The sequence below is a fragment of the Tyto alba genome, unplaced genomic scaffold (assembly GCF_018691265.1).
Source record: "Tyto alba isolate M040663 unplaced genomic scaffold, T.alba_DEE_v4.0 Super-Scaffold_1, whole genome shotgun sequence".
NCBI classification, from domain to species: Eukaryota; Metazoa; Chordata; class Aves; order Strigiformes; family Tytonidae; genus Tyto; species Tyto alba.
Window position 1 is genome coordinate 38,218,870 of NW_024881261.1, and position 23,373 is coordinate 38,242,242.

The 23,373-nt window shown below is 42.8% G+C and overlaps 1 protein-coding gene across 6 annotated transcripts in view; it reads right to left on the reverse strand.

Annotated features, from left to right (window-relative positions):
- Positions 1 to 23,373, reverse strand: part of MICU1 (mitochondrial calcium uptake 1) — a 111,605-nt gene that overhangs the window by 63,529 nt on the left and 24,703 nt on the right. For all 6 annotated transcript variants that reach the window (XM_042788528.1, XM_042788525.1, XM_042788504.1 and 3 more), the window contains exons 4-6: positions 21,110 to 21,299; positions 13,670 to 13,832; positions 3,897 to 3,940 (exon numbers count right to left, since the gene is read on the reverse strand). In XM_042788528.1, coding sequence (XP_042644462.1) covers positions 3,897 to 3,940; positions 13,670 to 13,832; positions 21,110 to 21,299 — 397 coding nt within the window. The remainder of the gene's footprint in view (positions 1 to 3,896; positions 3,941 to 13,669; positions 13,833 to 21,109; positions 21,300 to 23,373) is intronic.

A 23,373-nucleotide genomic window follows, 5' to 3' on the forward strand; every position in this document is an offset into this window, starting at 1 on the left:
TTTTTTCTTTGAGAGATTAAGCTAGCACAATGCCTCAAGCTGGAAATTCAGATGAGCAAAGAACATCTTCTCCACGTCACTCTCAAAAGTGACCTTTCTTAAGCCCAAACAAACATTACGCACCAGGGGAACGGCATATCTTAAATTCAACAGGACTTCACTTCTCCTAACCAGAGGCATCCTTTTCAAGACAGCAGGGCAAGCCAAGGGACAACATGAGACATTTCTCCTACAGATGGGTTAAAAAAGCATCTGCTTTTCCACCGCCAAAATGCAAGAGGAAGACAGAGACACAGTGGAAATGGGGCAGATGAACAGTTGAGGTCTGGACACCTTCACGCCACAGCACCTTGGGCTACACATTAGAATGTGTCTCTTCTCACATCAGCCTTTTGTTCAGGCTCAGTAGGAACACTTTGAAATGTCTGCAGACTGATAAACTTTTTTTTTTTTTTCCTACACTGAATGAATAGTAATCAATGCCTCTTTTCCTCTACTTTCCCCAGGGAAGCAAGCTCTGGGAGAAACCACCACACTCGGAGAAAAATGGAGACAGGGACCGAGTTGCCTCCCTACACACTCAGCGCAGCAGCAGATCAAAGAAAATCATGAGTTCACGTTGGCAAACAGATCTGACCAAGGGTTTTTGATGGATGAATGTCTCCGGGGTTTTTGGTCTCACAATGAGTGAAGAAAAAGCATTTAGACTCAAATTACAAGAGCATTGTTCCCATTAATAAGGCAGTAACATTCACCTCCCCTCTCCATCAGGTCTATAAATTATCACTAGGAGGAAGGAGGGCCAGGAAGAGGAAAATAAAGCGGGTATTGTCTTCTCACCATAGCATTCAATCACATGCACAGCAAGATGCTTTAGAAACCTGACACAATTACAGTATAGAGGCACATCATTCCACAAAATCCTTTGGCAAGACCAGTCCTGATTACTGCACAACAGCCAGTTAGTTGTTTGGATGGCGGCTTTATGTAAATAAAATTGGTGCTGTGAGAAAAGCAGCTCATACATCTGCTTACTAATGCTGTAGCATTTAAATCTCAAACGTACACGCTCAAAATTCACACCGATACCTTAAACATTGTCCTGTAACATGTAATTAAAATGCAACTGAGTGCACAGCTGGTTCTGTTCTTTTCACTGAGGCGCCTTCTAAACCATTACTTGCATACAACCCTGGGTATACATTTTCACTTGGAATTAAAATTAATTCTCTTTTCTTGTCTTCAGCAAGGATCTAGCCTGCGGACTGTCAGTACTTTTCGGTATCACAGCTTGCTTGTGTCTGACTGCTCACAAACTCCTTCCACCTTAAAAATGAAGAGGAAATTTCCAGTGAAGAGGCCTATTACTTTTCCAGCGCACGCCTGTATCATGAGTCCCTTTACCTCTGCGTGGCAGTCGTAAGGATGCTTAGGGGAACGATGGACCTCTTACCCTTCTGCTTCAGCTCATCAGCTCCGCCAACGCACAAAATCAAAGTCCCAGAAAGTCATCTCCAGGTAGAGGACGTTTTGATAACCCAAGAGGAATATGTAGTTGAGAATAGCCAAGGAGTAAGAGATGCAAAAGAGTTTTATCCCTCAGGTGCTACTATGCAAGTGAAACTCGAATGAGCAAGGTCAGCTCGGCAGCATCTCAGTTGGTGCTTGACTGAGTAAAGACAGTGTTGTTTTTTAAACTGAAACCCAAAGCAAGCAATAAAATGAGAACAAGATGCTACCAGACAGATCAATCTACTGTCAGCTTCTTTCATTACCAAGGGAGAGACAAGACCAACTTATTTTATACTCTCCTGGAACTATCCTCTCACCTGGACATTACCACTACCATAATAGCCACAGACAGATTTAGCTAGTCCCAAGGTGTCTTTAAGCAGACAGCCAAGCAAGCAAGAAGTTCTATTTCCTCATTTTCAACAGAACAAACTGCTTAGGGTGTAATTAGACTGTGGAAAAAATAGGTCCCAACAGAAGAAAACAATAAAGAAAAGTCCACTGCAGTACCCTAAATCTGCTGCCTCACTTTCAGACTATCCAAACCACAGCACGTAGACATCCAAGTGCAGCACTGACATCTGTAACTTATACAAAAAGCAATTTCACTCTGCTGCAGGTCAGAGCAAGAGGTGGTTAGCACGTAAAGCAAAGTCAGAGGGTATCTGTTCTCCACCCTTCAGCCAGCATAGATGTTCATCACGCTGAATGGCCAAGATCCTAAGAGCATGGATGATGACGCACCGTCGAGCACGGCACCTCAAATGCTGACCACAGGTTTTCAACACCCGGTGAACACATCCAAACACATTGCAGTTTAAGCCTTCAGTGCTGAGGGGCAGAGGAACAGAAAGTTGAGTTCAGCAAAGGGATGGCCTTTGGATCTTTTATCCAGGGTAACAGGAACCGACCGCCAAGTGCTCAGGCAACAGAGGAACAATTAGCAAAAATAGTATGGGATCCAGCATATCTTCTCTACAAACAAATCTTGTTTATGTAAAGCCTAAGGGATGAGTGTGAAAGCTTGACAAGATGAAATGATGAAAGTGAGTGGATGCATAATAGACTGTCATAAACCAGAGGGAGAAGCATTTGATATTTTGTAAAGAATATATGTACTTTTTGTTTGGGGGTTGTTTTGTGGTTTTTTTTTTTTTTTTTAATCATGAAGAACAGACATTGGGTTTGTGGCAGGGAGAGAAAAAAAAACCAAGTGTTCGCAACATGCTTCGTAGTTTTATGCATCAAAACTAACTGCCAAAATACTAGCTTCCAGTTGTCTGTTTTCAAGCAAAATCTTGCTCTGCTGCCTGGGTAACCACAACACTTGTACACCGCTGATGACAGGGACCCCAGGTATTTCATCACCTTCTGTCTTTACTTTTCCCTACTAAACACAAAACCAGACAGGGAATTGTACATGTTCAGCCCACGCTGTATTTATATAAAGCTTTAAATGCTTTTTTTTCCCAGTGTTGAGGCTTTCTGAAAATGCCTGACACTGTGTCAGGTTTATCAATCAGCAATGAAGGGATCAGATGATTACTTGCCTTTGGAAGAACAGAAGCTTTATTTTCAGATGATGCAGATGAAATGAAAATACTGCTAAAAGCTGGGGTACCATTATGTGCCCGTGGTGATATGATGGAAAAGTAACTAACATGTAGTTATCTGCATCAAGAAGTTGATATGAGCTGCTAGTCCCAGGGCCAGAGCTGCCTTGACCGTACTCCTCCATACCAATGGGATTTACGGTGTGGTTAACTGGGTCTCTGGTTTCCATAATAACAGGTAGAATGCTACACGACTCCACTTACACAGGTAGACAAAACTAGATCAGAGCATGCTCAACATTTCACCAACACATATCATGACAGCACAAACATCCAGAACGGTCGTGTACAACTGTAGGAAACACCTAGGGTTCAAAAGGGGAAGGGAGTAGGGCTGTTTCACGGGGGGCAAATACATGCTTGGGATGCAGATAAAATACAGGAGTGTCTCCTTCCTTTAGGAATCCGGAGATGAGTCTGGAAAGGAAGGGTCAAGCGAGTTTCCCCTGAAACAGCGTAACTTGTGGGGTTCTCATACAGTTATACAGCAGCCGCAAGAAAACGTGATTACAGCCTCTAATTTCCTGGCCTATCAACACATAAGAAGAGGTAATGTTTGGTCTGCCAACATTAAAATAAGACCCATTTAAAAAAATAATCCTTACATCATTAAGGAAAAAAAGCACTACGATACTATTAAACAACAAAAAGCTCAGAAGAGGATACTTCAAATACTTCATTTAGCTTACACCCACATGCAGGTAATAACTAAAGAACTCTACATTAAAAAAGCCCTTGAATAATACACACTTAATTGTCTAATGTGCTCACCTTCCCATCATAGCGTTTCACTATAAACTGATCCAGGCCCAGATCTGAAAAGAGATAAAAATAAAGATACTGAAAAAAAACAACCAACCAAACAAACAAAACAACAAAATCAACAATAACAAAAAAACAACAGCAAAGCTCTTGGACTGTAAAAGTAAACATTTCTTGGGTTTTCTACTCAAGCGAGGATTAGAGAGTAAAATGCACTGTCTGAATAACATCAGTAGAAAGCGTAAGGACAGAATGAAAACTTTTTGGGCTTCATGCATTTTGTAGTTTGTATTTTGATCATAAAAGACCACAAAATCATGCATCAGAGAAGAAAACCTCCTTCTAGCAGGGACAGTAGAAGTACAGCTCCCAGCACCTCTCAAAAGTGTGAAATACCCACCCCAAAGATTTCTGCACTGTTAACAGGCAAACATTTTGCCCGTGATGCCCCATGTAAATGTATGTTTATAAAACTCTTATTGTTTTTAATAACACCTTTTGAATGGCTCACAAATGGGAAAACAAAGACTCGTTCCCATAAGTAATTGGGATATTCCAAAAGAAATCCAAAACTTGTTCATACTTTTGGATCAAATTGCTCAGAAATAGATTTTAAAGGAGATAAATTGTAGCTGCATTTGTAAGAAGCCGAGAGCTTTAGCTAGATGGACATTCTGGAGAAAGCCAGGAAGAGTGGTTATTTGTACTAGTAAATTCAATCTCTCATACCATGACAAAATGCTTTTTTCTATCTTGAAGAAGGGAAAAAAAATCCCAACATTTGCAGCGTTAAGGCACAGAGCTCTCAATCTAATCCACAAGGCCCAGCAGGCTGTATGTACACTGATGAATGCACATATAAGCAAGATGACAAAAATATTCAGAAAGATTAATTATCTGAGCTTTGCAATCCAACGTCGGGAAGATGCACCCTGAGAGGAGATTAAGCAGAATTCAAACTGAGCATTTCCTGTAATTTGGGAGAACACAGGCGAATTTTCAGTTCTCTGAAAAATAAAACCCCCTCTGCAGAGCTACATCCCATGCATTTACTGCCATTGTTTATGATAACTATCACATCCTCATTTCAATTTATATTAGAAAAAAGATGGAAAAAAAACCAAATAAAGCCTCTCCCGAGCCTGCTGCATCACCTGCTCGTGATAATAAAACCCTTCCTGTCTACTGGAAAGGTTCATCATGGTTACAGTGCAGAGAATGGAGTTATTAATTACTCCAGGGTGACCTCCTCGACCTTTCTGAACCGAAGCAGCTAAAACTCCTCTGTCACCAATTTCAAAGGTCAAGGCTATTGTCAGAGGGCTTTCTGGGTTTGTGAATATTCAAGCCAGAAAGCACTTTCGCAATATTTTGTGCACCTGACAGTAGAGTGCAAATTGTCCATTCACACACATTTTCAGACTTGAATCTTTTCCTGAATTTTGTCCTCCTCACAGCTGTGGGTATAAATGCAATACAGTAAATATTGTCACATTTAGAGGCAGGATTCATTTGATACATGTGCTTATTTCACTGTTATCTGGTTGGAGCTCGGCCCTGACCATCCATCTGGATGCTGACTGCTAAGCTGAGCTCAGTTTACGTCCGCATGTCATAATAAAGTTATTTCTCAATCACACCTCCTGTTCCCATGCCAGGAAACAGTGCTGTAAGACATACCCCTGACAGCCCGACATTATACATGTACTCACCGAAAGCTAAAAAAGGACACAGGTTAAAAATAACAAGTGAAAGTATGTCTTAATGGCACACCCACCCCCCCACCAGACACTACTACTGGGAAAGCAAACAGGTGTCAAAGGACACCCAAAATGAATGGATGCTCATGTAGATGAACAGCAAAAGATGAACTAACAACTGTTTTCTTTTATATATATATAATTAAACATGGTGTTTCCAAATCTAGATAAGCAATATTTACATAATATGTAATAATAATATATATACACAAGTCTCTAGGAACATATAGAAAAGTCAGTAAAACCAGCCAAATGAGAGCTAAAAAGGCATAATACCAGTACCTGTACTAAAGGAAGAGGCTGTCATTATAAACTTTGTACTCCGCAGATGTCACATGAGGTGGGCAAAAAGGGAGGTGATGGGGGGTATGACTGGAGGGAACTAAAAAGCACAACACCTAACACCAATAAATTGCAATAATAATAGAGTCCGCAAAAGAAAAACACACTGGTGGAATCAGGAGTTTTGAATACAAGGCAGTTTGTTCCTAGACTGGGGTTTGGTCGAGCCTCATTCACCTAAGCATGGAGATGATTGTTTCCTCGTGTTTCCTATGGCATGTAATGAAAAGATATGGAGAAACAAAGCATCTGGGTAACCTGAGACTGTTCCTGCAAGGGACAGAGTGATGGACCTTGACTTACACACAGTTGTTCTGTAGCTGCATCCAAACCCTCATGGCAGGTGTAGGGGTGCCAGGTCTGTTCTCAAGCTTAAGAGCTCCGAGCATTTAATTATTTGCTGAAGGAACTACTTACACCACCACAGCAGTTCGAAAAATGTAGATATCATTACCTATATTATGTCAGCTTCCTTCAACACAACCACATCTGTCAAGAAGCAAATACATAACCTTGGTTTATGCATGTCTCAGAGATCAGGCAGAGATTTATGTGAAAATGCAGCACAAAAATTTGTCATTTCTGCTGCTGCTTTTTTTCATGTCGCTGCATCAGCACGCCCTGGAAGACGGCATTACCTACTGCAAGCACAAGCATATTGGCTCACATCAGAGTTTTATGCTCACCCTTTCTCCCAGCCATGCACAATATCCCCTCTGCTCTGCTGCATTAACTAAGATGCACGCTTAAGTCCCTCTATAAAACTCCTCTTACCATAACTCCTGATGGAATAAGCCATTTCAAAAGCTGAAAAAGGGCATTTATATGTTCAAGGCATACAGTTCTACTTGATACATTTTCCTCTTTCCAATACATTTACTTTCTTTTTTATCGACTTAGCTACGTGTTTTTCCACAAGTCTTTAATCTTAAAAGTTGGCAAAAGGAAACAAAAAAAAAGAGGAACTGTTGCCTGATGCCTGTGTTCTTCTTTCTTTACTTTACATAAGAAACTCAAAAGACATTTCCTCCAAGACATTACAATAGGAATTCAGCATTCACGTAGGCTGGAGAGCTAATGGAAACACTGCACGAATGAGAACAATCACATCTGAACAATGAAAGGAAAGAATATTAGTTATTACATCTCTGTTATTCAAAAGGCAGTGTGCTAAGTTAAAGCTACTGCTGGATAACATGTGATACACTTGTAAAACAAATATCCTCTGGCTGGGCTATTGCTGAGAAGCTGCAGGAATGCAAGCTAATAGGCATGTTTAACAGTAAAAAAGAGCTTTTCCACCTTTTACTGAAAAGCAGGGGCTGAAATATCATTCTCCCAGAAATAGATTAAAGGATTTCCTTCACGAGAGACAGCAATGAAATTCAGTGACCTTTTCAGGAGCATACCTGGCTGCTTCATGAAGCCTCCCTGTGACTGAAGGCAGCACAACATGCACCACAGCTACTCCAGATCACACAGTGACCACCCAGAGCAGCTGGGCTTTGGTACTTGTTTCTGCTCCAACCCAGAGCTTCTGCCATGCTCTGCCCCAGAAAACACCTTTTATTTACATGAAACACTGTACAACACCTCACCTTTCACTACACAGCTGGATTATTGTGGAAGCCCCTACTGCTCCCTCAGCCCAGGGTTCTGCACCAGCCGCTCACTTTCAGCTGTGCCAGTGGTGACCTGCAGTGATTTCCAGATTGGCTCACCGTAGCCAGCTTGCTTGTAATCTTTAAGTACCACTATGTCTCACTCCTACAAATTCTGATACCACCTAAGTACTATCAGGGGAACCAAAAGAAACGGCAGCACTGCCATCTAAGCAAGTAGCATCAGCAGAAGTGTTATTTCATACTAGACTGACACCACTTACCCACCAATTCTAAGAATATAGGTCTCCGCTCTTATTCATGCGATGGTACTTTCACAGCACTCTAAAAATAAAAATCTTTGAAAATAAATCAAAATGACTTATACGCACTGCCTGCCACAATAGGGAAAGGAGTGTGTGCAACAGGAGAACCATATTCTCTGTGTTTACTTCTTTATTTTGGGGCTGTGGAGGATGTTTTAAATGGAGAAGGAATTATTTATGTAAAGGAAAAAAAACACAGCATAACCTGCTGCTACTCTTGTTCAGCTTTAGTCAAATCTGAAGACAAATGTTTATTATATTTCTATTGATTAATGAAAACATACATTACACAGATTCACTCAAAGCCAGATAATTACCACAACTTGATAAATATCAAAACAATTACTAAGATCTTCATGTTATCTTGTAAAAAAGAAAAAAAAAAGAAAAGAAAAGAAAAAGCCATGGGCAGCAGATTATAGATTGCAGTTTTAAAAAAATATTTAACAAACGAGCTTCCAGAGGAATGATTATATTCTGCCAAGAAGACAGCTGAGATCAATTAGAAACCATCATGATTTCCTCTGGGATGCCAGCAGTTTTCCACTGATGGAAAAACCTTCTCAACTCCTTCCAGTCTTTATATCCTTGTCAGATTTTTCACATTATTTGGATAATGGTTAATCATCATCTGCTTTCCCTTTTCCGTTGCCTGATATGTAACATGGACTCTTTTTCTTGGAGCTAAGTGAGCAAAAGGGCTAACTACCAAGACTGAAGAAGAGCCCGGTAACCATGCATACAACATGCTAGGTTATGGGAGGAGAAAATGCTGGACCAAATTTTCCCCTCCAGAGCTGTAAACCAGCTTCAGATTTTTGTATGAGTATTTTCCCCTGAATTTAAAATGTAATCTGCAAGAAAACAATGAGCTGGCAAAGATTTCTCAGAGGGCAATGCGCTCAGGGTTGTGTTAAAGTCCAGGAATGTTTTGTTCAAGGAACTACTTTGCTGTCATCTATCTTCCCCCCCTCCTCCAAGAGGCAAGTCAGTCTCTCTACAAGATGTGCATACATAACACAACTGATCAACTATAGCAACCCATCATGTATCCTGGAAGCCCTAATTATTTGTTTCTTCTGATGACTGTCACATGAACATGCACATAAATGCACCTTTCACTCCTCCTTGGCTAGGTTCCCGGGGTCTCCTATCACCCAAAGATGATTCCTGCCTAGGAATGATGTGTTTCATAGCAAAAAAAAAAAAAAACAAACCCAAACCACCAAAAACCTAACAAAAAACCCCAACCCCACATCTATTCACCCTCCTGGTTCAGGAAATAACCACTGAGTTACCTCTCCCTCTCACTCACATCATTCCCTAAAGACGTCCCCAGCAAATGTATTTGGAAGGGAACACAGAAGTAAGTCCCCATCCACAAACCAGAAGGGAAGTTCGGCATCTCTAGTTTCCTTCTGTGTCTTAAATATCCCAGTTGAACACCTTGCATAACTTCAGGCATCTGAACAAGCCTAGGGAGTCCTCCCCCATCCCACCAGGCCACATGAGCACTTGTCACAGCTCATGACTGGTGGTTCTGCAGAAGAACAGATTCCTACTTTACAAACTTAAAATAACAAATAATCCCTCAAGCATTGCAACAACCCAGAAGCCAGCTTGTGTTCAGCTGCTCACGAAGTCAGTCATGAAAAACAAACCATTTAAAAACCAAGAATCAAGCTATACAGTCTGATCAAGGCACCAGACATCAGCTCTGTCCTTCACAGCTCCTTTCCCCCGACACCATCCTGCGCACAGAGGCTGCAGGGGCACAGATGCTGCTGCTGGCTCAGCTTCGACAGCATGTTCGCAGTTTCTTTGCGGACCAAAAAACCAAAACCAAACCAAAAAAAACTTTCCAAGAGTTTAGGTATTTGAGCTGTTGTAGAACATGGTGGATCATGAAAGGCGTCCTTCATGCAGCAGGACCCTGGGTTAAGCAAGGAGGTTAACATTGCGATGGAAGAGCAAGATGGGTTTGGGTATAACCTGTCCTCACTACAGCATGCCGTGATAAGAAATGAAGCCTTTTTAACTTCTTTTAATCCTTACTGCAAAGACTAGAGGAACCCTGGTACTGCCTGAGTACGTCACAGCTCCTTTTTATTCCAGGATGCCCCAGAAAACTCACTTTCCCCAGAAAAATGATCAGTGCAGAATGGAAACAGAGGAAGTTAGGGAAACTGAGGGAACTCAGACCTTAGGAAAGAGGAGCACTGGGCAGGCAACCACCAAGCAGGTCCAAGCACTTGGAAACATTCACGCAGGACAACAAAGAACATGCCAGCAACGACCTGCAAGTATCAGGCACGGTTACGGCTCCTGCCAAGTGTCATGGCTTCACGTGCCTTTTTCAGGAAAAGCCCATGCTGTCTTCAAAAAGGCACACCATCTGAAAGGGGGTTTTTGCAATATGCAGTATTTTCAGGTGGCTTTGGGCTGGGGTGCAAAGCAAGTACCAGGTACAAAGCAACCATCCCTGCTCATCCAGCCCTGGAGCCCTGCAACCTCTCAGCTACTAGAGGAGGTGGGAGGAAAAAAAACGACACGGGACTGCAGGGAGCAGGTATCACTGCCCACGCGTCTGTTGGCACTTCGGCTTTTCAGATAGCATGTAAAGAATTTTTTTTATTTATTTTGAAGTAGCTTCCAAGTTTAATGACATTCTTTGGCTTATTCTGACAGACACTTCCAAGCTCAGCAAGAGTGTGTCACACCTTAAGCACATCTTGGCTACTTCAGAAAACTGCAGCAGGAAGTTTTACTGAACTATTAAGAGAAAGCAATCTGCAGGAGCTAATGAATTGGTATTCATTTTCCCCAAGCTAGCAAAGTGTAGTCTAGAATTAAGTTGACACTTTATTGACAATAAATCAAACTTTCCCCTACGTAATCCATAAAAATGAATCAGGCATAAGATATCTTGCAGTAGATTAGCAGTTTAAAAATAAATACAACAGGGACTCAGATACCTCATTACTCTTTATCACTTACATTCCACACCATTTTCTCACCATAAAATAGCAGACACATGAACAGGAAGTTACTCACTGAAATGATGACTGGCAGCTTGAGCATACAGAGCATCTCCTGCCCTCCTCATGTCTTGGCCTGCTAATGCAGGACCATAATTAATTCACAAGACCAGAAGGCAACTGCTTTGCAACACAAACCTATCAACAAATACCACTCATGGAGAACCTTGGTGTGAGTGGGACTGCAGAAAATAATCCCTAATTCAGTTCAAGCATTATCCTACCTAGCTGGTACAATTACAGCAGGCTATGTCACTACCTGAAGGAGATTTCAAGGAGCACTCCGGGCTACATCGCTACCCGAAGGAGCGCTCTGGGATGGAGGTGGGATGCTCCAGCCCCGGCGGAGGGCACACCCAAGTCGTGACTAAGAAAGCAAGCAGCCCAGGCATTTCCCTGCTAATGTATAACCCAGATTATTCCAGGAGTCAAAAATACTGAACGGATGTAAAGTGCGGAAATAAACTGGCCAGCAGGTAGCAGTCTTTGTCCTACTGTAACTTCTGGTTTTAAAATCAGACCAATTTTTTTTATTATTATTTTTTGTAACTACCAGCTTCTAAAACATTTGGGAACAAGGTTATGGCTGGTTTAACTTCACTGTAACATTACGTGTTTTACTCTTCTGCTGTTCGTTATGTATCAAAAACCTATTTACCATGATTGCAATGACGTACAGCGCTCGTAAGGAACACCCATCCTAGCAGCAGCTTCATTTAGAAGCAAGTCCATGACTGTGACGCTCCTCAAGACAGATACTCAAATCAATGAGATGCAAGATGCCCACGCTCCTGCTCTGCCTGCTGATGGACAGCCAAAGCTCCATTTCTGACTCGTTCCACTTTCCAAGAGCACCTGTAAGCATCACTACAGCAGTTTTCTTCCCTTATAGGCTGCTTTGGGTCACTGACTGGCAGCGTTTGCAGGCACTTAGAGGCACGACAGGCTTCACAGGGCCATTCAAGCAGCTCACCTAGCCAGGATAGTAATAGTTACAATAGAAAGTTGGTGGCTAAGACTGACAAATTATTTCCCATTAGTCACCTTTGCTTGCCTCCAAAGTAGGTGTTTCCTGAGCACTCTCTTCCACCCCTTTTCTGTGCATACTTTAAAATGCACCAAGCACATATATTGCATGCAAGTAGTAAAAGAGAATCAAATGTGTTGAAATTAAACGTAAGATGTTTTCTATTTTTAAGATGGCTGACAAAAAAAGAAAATACTTGCACGGGAAGACTCGCACTCAGCCAGGTGCTACTGCTTTTCAAAGTACCAATTCAAGGAGCTTTAGACAGATAAAATGGTAACACACAATTTCAGCATCTTCATCATTATCTTCTGTTTATTGCTCAAACTACTTCTTCACTAAAGATGAAACCATGTAATTTATATGAAAACCAGCCAGTTTCAGGACTTGATGAAAACTTAAATATCAATTCACCGACATGCATAACACTAATGCCAGGACTATTTTTTCTTCCCTCCCCCACACACTTCATACTGTTGTTTTCTAAACACAAGTCTACTTGGTATTTATTTAGCAGCTGTCATATAAGATATCAAAACAGTTCACAGTTTGTACATAAACCCCACTCTCAAAAAGTTAACATTTGGAGGCTGAGGTTCTTCACTAATGCCTGCAGAGAAAAGAGGAGTTTTAATTTGACAAAAGCCTGTTTTGTTCAAGATACACTGTAGGAGACCAAGAAACTTGATTTCCCACATCTCACCCAAAACACCAATCTCCTCCAAAACAGAGGAGGGGCAAAATCCTCCCGCCACCTCACAAAACCCAACCTCTGACCGAATGCTCAGAACAGAGCTTTCCAGACCAGAACAAACAGCACCAGACCTCCTGTCGCCCACCAAACCCCCCAGGTACCACAGCTGATGGTGCTTCCCTGCAATCCTCAGGGAATTTGAAGCCAGCAGAGGTGAGCCCCACCCTGACCAGCAGCAGCACAGCTCACCCAGGCACATGGGGCTGCCTGGACCCCTTTATTTCTGAGGGTTTCCTTGCCAAAGCAACTTCTTTTCAAAGGTTTGTGAGCAGTTCTTAAGATGCTTCAGGTGACGGTAACATTTCACTAGTTAAGTATGCAAGAAAGTCATCTCATCTGCTCTTCAAAGGCTCATCCCAACAAGATCTGCTGCAATAGCTCTTCAGGCAACATGGAAGCAATTAGGTTAATTTTGCATTTGGAGCCTGGAGATGGGATAGATGGCTTTAGGAGGCACTTTCTAGCCCTACCTAGCCCAGCTTCATAGCTCTCGAGCAGCATGCCACGACCAACGCTTCTGAGCCTGAACGACGGCTGTTCTCTGGCAGCACCGCGCTGCTGCCGGTCAGCCGGGTTCAAGCTGGCACAGACACGCTGCAGGCTCTGCTGGCGGGACAAGCGGGGCTCCTGCACGGCTGCACTGGCAGCTTTCTGCCTCCCTCCTGCATTCCTTCTATCTCCGCTATCCTTCTGTGCATCACCACGTTGCTGTAACGTGTGGGTTGAGGGCATTGCTTTTTTTTTTTTTTTGACTGCGGCAGCACCCTAATCAGACAGCAGCCCCTCTTTTGTGCTGTACCTCTCAGCATAACAAGAACGATACCTGACAAATAACTGTTCAATGGGAGGTTTGAAGATCAGGTAAGCAGAGACTGGCGAGTTTATTCCCCTTTGCTGTATTAGTTTCTCCCAGTACTACACCCACATTGCTTACTTTCTGGTTGTTTTTCATTCGGTGTTATCGATCTCACAAAATCCTGCGGTGTCATAAAAACCTCTGATTCACCGTGCTCATTTATGACTTTCAAAGTGGCGAAGTATCTGAAGATTTTGTCCGGTGTCGAGTAGGCTCTGATCCTGTTCTCGTATTCCATCACCTGGAAATTAAATTTAACCAGCATTAGATGTGCATAGTTCCTACCCCAACACCTTCATTAGCAGCCACCCAGAGTCCTCTAAGGGTTTTGCCACAGGACAACAAAGTTGTATGCAGCAACACGACTCTCAAAAGAAAGGGCCCAAACCCCTTATATCCTCAGCCTTTTAACTACCTGGAAAATGGGAAGTATCAGCTCCTGACATCCCAGGATGAAGAGCAAACACTAAGAGTCTTTAGTATTGATGAATTCTGACTCTTGATGATGGCAGAGGAAAAACAAATTAACAAAATCCCTGAAGGTGCTTTTAAAGACGAACATAAAAAAAAAGCACTAGCATCACATTTGTGAATCTAAAGCAGCTCAACATTTTAACCACAGTGTTCGAAGACCTAATCTGTGATTAATAAATGAAGAAAAAAGTCTTGGAGAGCTAGGAGAAACCTTTACTTTCAAGCTGAGTCTTAGAAAAAATTACTTGGGAGCCACAGCTGGTTGCTCAGTCACCCAATTTCATTTTTTCCTCTCTTCTATCACACTGGCAAAATTCTGCATAAATATTCTTTACTCAGTCCTTCTCTCCCCACCAATCTGCCACTTGCTAACTCTGCCAGCAGCAATTATTTTGTACCTAGAACCATCTCCCCCAACACACAGCTGGAATTAATCAAAGAGAACAGAAAGTTTTTATAAACAAAATGACAACATAAGAGAGAGGAACAAGGCACAAAGACCCACAGTTCATTATGTATTAGAGCAGAACACTTCCCTTCTTGGTTCAGCTTTTTATTCCTGCATTATATGCCATGTTTAGCAGTCCATCATGTACTTGAAACCTTCAGTACTTCTGGCCAAGAGCCACAGGAGAAAAAAAAACCAACCAACTATCTGCTGGAAGAGAAGAGGCAAGATCAAGGGCACTGCCAAGGCAGCTGTAGATCATTTATGGCTTTGGTCCTGTTTCAGCCTTGTCCTTTAACTCAGACAACTTCTCCACCCTAATGTTTATCAGACAGAAAACACCCTCTCTAGTTTTTCATATTTCTAGGATAAACAAGCCAACGGCTTTTAATCCCGCAAGCCAGGCTTTGGTAAAGCAACTAGGAAAAAGCAAAGCCTCTCTTCTACATTTGTTCCAGGTCAGATCTCCAGCAAACGCAACCGGAGATTATATTATCTATCATGACAGTACTTAAAGCATTCTCCCCCCCAACTTGTCAGCATCACCATAGGTTTTTCATAGTTCAGAAATGTTCTTGCATCAACTACTACAATCAGCTCCCTCTTTCCAGCAGCCACCTACACAAATGAATTTTTTTTTTCCTAGTCCCTTTTGCTACTAATCTTTGCATCTATAATCAACAAACCTAGTCCCATTTTTATTGCTTCAGCTCACAAGGTCTTACAAAGGTAAGGGCACTGAGTTGAGAGCAATTGTTTTATTGAAAAGTGACAACTTGCCATCTATCAGCCCAAAGGCAGTAAAACAACAGGCATTTTCCCAGCACTTTCCAGCTGCCAAGCTGCATGTGTCTGTCTACAGCTCCCACCTGGCTGGTGGTAACTTATTATGCCAAAGTCATCTTTCGACTTCTGATTGCAGGCCTGTATCTCACTCCTTCCTTCACCAGCAACACCCCACCCAACTTGATCAGCCAAAACCATAGTTAAGTATTTTTACCTTCAAGCAAGACAACTAAAATCCACTACAGTATGAAGCCCAGGACTGGAGCCAAGAGCAGACACCACAGACAACAAGCAGGAGCTCCTTCCATCTATGACACTCTTTCAACACAGCCTGCTTTCTAGGTAGAACATTTGTCTGCCCAAGACTTGACTTTACTCCTGATTTTCCAAGTCTGTGCAAAAATTTCTAGCAAGGCACGATCAGATGCTTTCCTTCAACCCAGCTAGGGAAGTGGCACCTCTCTTACTCAGCAACTCCACTGCTGCACCAGAGAGATTAGCCCCAACGTTTCTGCCAATAAAACCATGTTTCATTTTATCCCATTCAACTTCACATATGCAATGGATCTTGCCTCTCTATACATTTTCAGATCTTGCTAAGGTGCTACTGACAGGTCTGATGCTTTTCTTCTCATTTTTGGAGTATGGGCATTGCTGCTGTTGCTCACCTGACATCTTTACCTCCTTACCAGTCCAGCAACTTCACTGCCAACTCTTTCTTACCCCAAGTTTGAGATAATCCTCAAGGCCCCTGATTTTCTGATGGTAAGCAGACTACATTTTGCTTCAACAACTTTGCACGCAGCAATATTCCCACACCTCACTCAGACCCACGCTGAGCCCTCAAATCCACCACGATTACCACTTGCACAGAAGCGATGCATCCGTTTACTACATGGCCCTTTTCTAGATCATTTGCCATTCTGTATTTTATCCACGCATACTGCAAAATGAAAAGCTTCCTCAGATAACTGCCAGGCACTCATGAGGATGCCATTTTGAATACATGGCTCGAGAGCAGGGTGTCTGTTGCTCAAAAGCCACATACAGCTCCCAAAGCAATGTGGCACGGCTCACAAAAAAGGTTACTAACAACACAGACTAAACAAAAAGCAGGTCTCCTGTCTCAGCATCCAGCACAACAACCCCACACAGATCTGCAAACCCAGAGGATTGTACCCATGCAGTCTGTGGTTTCACAATAAATCTAAGTGGTTTTGGGTTTCCTCTCCTCTAACAAAAGCAGCTGGATGCCTTTACCTAAGCGTGCAGCAGGTGGAGAGCTGACCATCTCATTGTGTATTAGGTCTCAGAGCAGCATCATACAGCTAAGCAGGAAATTAAGGAGTTTTAACGACCATCATCTTCTGATGCAAAGTTTGCAACATCTAGCCAAAGAGAGCTGACCTGACCTAGCATCTCCATACAAGCTCAAAGCAGCTCCTCTAAGCCCACTGCAGTATAAGAAATAGGTGTTACCTGGTAAGCAATCAGAGTTTCAGATCCAGAAGGGAACATCATTATGTACAGCTACTCAAAGTTTCACAGGAAGCTACTGTCAGTTTTAATTACTTCCATCCCTTCGAGTTCCAGCAGTTAGCTGTGACATACACAAAACCACAATTTGCAGGACAAATACATTGCTGAAAAATAATAAGGAACAACTGTCTTGAATAACTCAATCTAGACCAAAAAAAGTAGAATCTAAAAAGCTTGTTTAGTATCTCTGGCTGTTTTCATCATAACCAAAATCACACTTCTTCCTCAAGCTTCCCTACAAGAAATGAACAAATGCAGCAACACCTCGTACCTTTTGCCCACAGCTGAACTCACAATTACCTCATTTTCGCTAATATGATCTAATCAGCTGGCAAAAACTACTACCCATCCCTCTGACTTCCAGATTGGATTCAACACAAAGTCAGGTCGAGAAGGGAACAGCCGCAGCCCTGCAGATGGGAACAACTCACGAATTCAACACTGGGTGCTAAACACGAAGCGGGAGATGATACTGGTGCCCTGAAATGTGGAAATGAAAACATGTGCGTGTATGTATTTGGGTGTACACACCACCATTTGCGAGGTTTTTTTACACTGCTTTGAAATAACCTGGACATAAAATCATCCCAGGAAAGCCTCTCCTCCCATGACCTCTCACCTGTGAAATACTCTAGAATACTTCCATGGCAAAGCATGAATCCAAGCAGCTGCCTTGCCCCAGTACACACCAGTCCTCAATGCGGTGGAGACCAGCCAAAACTTCTCATCCTGCCCCCAGAACTGCAGCCTTATGTAATCAGAGGCCTCCAGAAAGGTTATGTGACAAAAAGGGAAAAGTCCTTTTTTGGCATTTATTTATAGACTATGTACTGGAGGAGGAAGATGAGAAAGTAATCCCTACTGCTCTACAAGAGCAAAGCTGCTGTTGAGACAGTCAACATTGTTGCTAAGCCTCAGGTTAAAAGGAAAAAAAATTAAATCCCATGCAGACATGAAAACGAAGCTCTAAATTAACATCTCAATTCACTTCCAGAGCACCACTGGGGCCTCCCTGACGGTACAGCTGAAAGGGAACTCTGGCAGCCCAGTTCCACCACACATATCTCAGCAGGATAACTTAATTAGGATTCATTTTCTTTGGGTTTCCTACTATAATGCACACTAAAATGAAGTCATAGCATGACTAACACTCTTAAAACAGCACACCTGCAGGACCCAGCAAAGACTGCAAGCAGATCTTGGTAAAGCAGTCCTAATGCTACATGGAAATTCTTTTAGCAAATTAACATGAGCCCACTCACATCATGTATTACTGCTCATTAGCCTTCAAACTATAAAAGCACTCAATCTTTTCCTTTCCTCCCTTATGCAGTCAGGACCTATACCTTGCGTAGGCTGCAAGACAACATGTGCCCTGGAAGCAGCCACACACGATCCCAGCCACAGCAGATGCAGAGTGATTTATAATTCAACTTCCTCTTCACTGAATCACTACCTAAAATAGCAATGTCATGCCTAATTTATTATCTCACCACTAATCGTCAACTTCATTAAAAGCAACATTGGGATAACAAACAAGTGTTAAACACTTTCAGTTAAGCTTTATTTTTTTCTCAAGGAAAACTCCACACTTTTCAATTAAATATGGAAGAGTTGGAAAGGGGTTTTACTGTTTGTTTGTTTTTAAAAAAACATATAGAAGAGTCAAGAATTCCATAGGTTCTACACAACTGATTAGAGAAGCAGCACATCCTGGGAGCAGCCCTGATTTTGAGTCAAGAGCTGGGGCACTCCTTCCTCTGTTATCTGAGCTGGAAACATTCAAACATACCTCTTGAGATGACTCACTACAGCAACTGCTGATCAAACACCAAGCCCACAACAGAGCTGCTCAAACAAACACAGAACCCAGCACCTGGGAGACTACCAGCTACATCCTGCATTAAACCAAGCAAAAGCAGCACCGGCATTCAGGTGGCAGAAGGTATATTCTGTCTTAAGGTGGGAGAGAGTCACAGAATGTTTTGGGTTGGAAGGGACCTTAAAGACCATCTAGTCCCAACCCCCTGCCCCAGGCAGGCCCCCCTTCCCCCAGCCCAGGGTGCTCCCAGCCCCGTCTAACCTGGCCTGGAACCCTTCCAGGGAGGGGGCAGCCACAGCTGCTCTGGGCACCCTGGGCCAGCGCCTCCCCACCTGCACAGGGAAGAATTTCTTCCTTAGACCTCATCTAAATCTCCCCTCTCAGTTTAAAACCATCACCCCTCGTCCTATCCCCACACCCCCTGACCCAGAGTCCCTCCCCCCCTCTCCTGCCCCCCCTTTAAGCCCTGGGAGGCCGCTCGAAGGACTCCCCGGAGCCTTCTCTTCTCCAGGCTGAACCCCCCCAACTCTCTCAGCCCGGCCCCCCAGGGGAGCTGCTCCAGCCCCCCCAGCATATTCGTGGCCTCCTCTGGCCCCGCTCGAGCAGCTCCGGGTCCTTCTTCATGGACTCTCTCCAACAGGTCCATGTCTTCAACAGGTCCTTGTCCTTCTTAGAGAAGGCCTTATGTCATCAAAAAGATTGTGTGGTCTGTTTTAAACAGTGCTCTCCCCTCTGAAATTGCTGCTCCCAAGTCGAGCGCGGTAGCAGTAAGGCAGGCTGTGGACTGAGAAGGGATCCAGGCTGCATGTCATTCCCACCAGACCTCTTGGGCACCCTCCACGCCTGGCTTGTGTCTTATTTGGAAAACATGGCCACATTCCTCCCTGCCTAGTATGGGAAGGAAAGAGTTGGTCAACATAAGCACGTCTCCTAACAACTGGAATAAAAGTCTTCGCCTGCAAAAAAATGTTCTCTGGCTTCCCTATTCAAAAGCAAAAAAAACATATAAGACAAAAACTGATCATGACACTTGCATGGTTTTTAGCAATACGAATATGGATGAAGGTGCATCATTTCCTTGCTCTTTGTAACCTGCCTCCATCTGTTGACACTGGAAAAAATAACTTGCTTTTCTTGAGTGGTATGGGCAAGAGTTGAAGTTCTGCTGAAGCCGTCAGAGTACCTGACACCCAGTTGCCAAAAAAATTAGCAGAAACCAAACCCCCATATTCCTGGACAACTGAGTATATCTCAGCATAATATCTTACTACATAACTTCACTGAGCTGCCATCAGCATGTGACAACAGGGAGAGTTTGGAGAGTCCCAAATGCCACAAAGCACTTGAAATTTCAAGCTGCGTAATCTACTCTAACCAAGAACAGAATATGATTCAACAACTTCAAAATGAAACAGTTCTTAATTTTTTATTAAAAGCTGTTAAGCCACTCTATATGACCATCCACAATTTAACAGCTAATGAGATGCAGACTCCAGGATATGGACTTAAAAATAATTATCAGAAGCAAATCATACAGAAAGGAATTGTGAAGAGCATATACTCCCATTCTCCTCTTTGGCACTGCAAGGATATTAAATCATCAAACACAGCCCAATAAAACTGACATCCAGACAGGTTTAAAAAATAAAATACTGCTGTCTGCCAACTCTCAGTTATAGGACTCTCCATCAGACCAAATCATGCATCTTATAGTGTGGTTACAGATAGAACCAAACTAGTTGTCAGACAGTTCTGAGGAGCCCAAAGGTCTCAGGACTGCCCAACAGGGAAGGCAGGTCACAGGCTGACAGTATAGTTCATTACTCAAGCTTTCCTCCTCTTAAAAATGTGTCTGATAAGAAAAATAAATATGCATAAGCACCAAGAGAGAGACACAACTAACCATGAATATTGAGCGAGGCTGTACTCCAACAATTATGTTTACATAGAATTACTAACAGAAAAATTGAAGTACATCTTTGCTATAACCGCCCCTTCCACGCTCATCCTCTACTTCTTCTTACACACAGTAAGTACGGTCACAGGCAAACAGATAAACTCAGAGACAAACATGCTGAATGCCCTAAATGGTTTTAAAACTTTTGCAATGATTCCCTACTTTGGATGCACCATACTAACAGCCATCAAGGCAGGAGCTTTGATTTCTCAGAGAGTGGTTTCTCAGACATCCAACTGGAGATGGGAAAAGAGGTCTCCATTTCAGAGGATCAGTGTACTGTGCTTCCCAAATAACAAGTTTCAACCTGAAAAAATTCCCGGTAACATGCCAAGAAAGTAGGTTTCCAAAACAATTATGTCCCTTAGAAAATAAAGACAAGTACAGAGCAAAAGCCAGACTCTATACACATGCTGTACCACAGTCTGAATAAAACATTGTGCAAGTTTTCTCCCTTTTTCCACTGCAGTGTAACACACCCAAGTTTGGTACCTTACGGTCCCTGAACCCAGAACGCTTCTTCTTCTTCCCTTCCTGCTGGGCCTCCTCATTGCCTGATGCAACAGCCTTTCTACCCTCACTGCCGCTGCTCTCCTCCTCCTCCTCCTCCTCGTGCTTCACCTTCTCACTCGGCTCTGTCCTTGGATCGTGTTTTACAGAGGATGAGTCTTCTGCGTAAGCCCTGCAGAAGGGAAAAGAAAGCAATGGTTTAGGAAATTATTGAGGGGGGTGCCAGGGCTACCAAGACAGCCCTGCAGGGCTCCCCCTGAATAAAACACTTGTTACAGTTCAGCACGGAGGACTGCAAAGCAAAGAAGCAATCAATCTCCTTGGAATATTGTATGCTTTTGCCTGTTGTAATCAAATTTCTACACACACACACAAGCACCACCCCCCCCAAACCCGAAGTAATAATCACAATAAGTTTTCCTAGTCCGAGAAGACCAGAGCAAATGAGTCAGTGAATTACTGTACCCTCTCCCTAAAACTACGCATGATAGAGGATCGGGAAGGGGATACCGTACCTCCCCTAGCGCTAAATTCCACCCCTGCTACCCCCAAAAAGATTTATATAAAAGTGACAGAAATGTGTTTTACCATCAGCACTGCATGATTCAGAGAGAATGGCCTCTCTGTTTCAGCTCAACTGATTTATTTTCTATCTCTAGCAGGTGACAGGCTGTTTTATTTCCCTCTTCCACCAATGACTCTTCTAAACTCCAGTGCTACACAGGATTTGACAACAACTGGAGTTGTTTATCCTCAAGCTGAAAATACACCTCTGGCAGAGCAAAGCCCCCCTTTTTCCTTGCTGTTCAAATACAAAGATTTCCAGCAACCCTGTTTGTAGACCAAGACTCAATACTAAAAATCACTCAGTCTAAGCTGTGACCAACTCGCAGATTTGCAACTGGCAATAGGGTGGTTAAATGAGAAGCATGATGAATCTATAATCCAAACAATGCTACGGCTTTCTAACGCTTTACTTGTAAAGCGATTTATAAACAGACAGAGCTCAGACCACGTTAACATCAGTGCAAATATAATCTCTATGGATACGTTAACATGTCACAAGCAACAAAGTGAATGGTTTGACAAAATTAATTCTTTCTAAAGGACTCAAACAGCTCAAGCAAACATCCTAGCCAGCTTATAACTTAAGTGAAGCTGCCTCTAGTTTGCATTCCTAGTGATTTATTTCCGACTAATCACAGGGTACAGGGCTCGCACACAGTTAGGTGCTGCTCATTAGCCAGCAGCCAGCCTTCAGATGAAAGCTGGTGGTACTTCGGTATTCCCTGTAACTGTGAACACGGTCATTTACCACTGTGTGAGTTTATTCAAAAAAGACTGCCTTGGAAAAAAAACCCAAAACAAAACAAGATTTTTGAAATCTCCCAAGCTCTAAGCAAAAGGCTACACATACTTGATCCTACCAGCTTCCTGGAACACCAAGAGGAGTCTGTACCTGTCTCCCCAGTAACACACAGCTGTGCAGCAATCTCAGCACATCATGTTCCAAGAAGAGATGAGGGTAGGTGCTCCTTCAATTAATTTAAATGCTAAAAAAAAATAGACAACTCACTCCTTAGCAGCATCCAATAACTCACTAACAGTCAAAGTACAGGATAGATGGGGAAGGACTAAAGAACTCATATCCTTCCACAGTACTGATGGGAAGCAAGAACTTCATTATTCTAGAATAAACTCCCAAAGAGCATACTTAAGAATTGAGTGAATCATGATGAAAGCAAATTACCTTTTGTTCATATTGTGACAAGTACTTCTGCAAAGCACCAAAAGCACTTGAACAACCACTGAGATCCCAGCACTGCTTTGAAATGCAATAACCCCTGGCACTATGGCTGGCTTAAAGCAGTTTAGAGGTTTCTAGTCCACGCTGGGACAGAATACAACTCTGTCGCAAGGGTTTGATTTAATGAAATACACAAATGCTTGGTGAAAAGCCACACTAATCATGCCTTTTCATGCGAAATGGAGTCCAACGTGTCAGCCTTTCCTTTCTGAAAAGGTTTTATTTGCCAATATATTTTAATAAGTCTTACAGCAAAGCACCATCTTTAAGACCTCCACTGAGCCAAACTTTCAGACACGGGATCCAAAGCTGAGTCCTCCACAAGCATCTTAAGATCGGGAAATTATTTCCCCAGAAGAGCCAGGCAGCTGATCTGTCTCTTGGAGCATGAAGTCCACGCTGGCACCTCTCCTAAAGCCTTTCCTGAAAGTTTAATCAG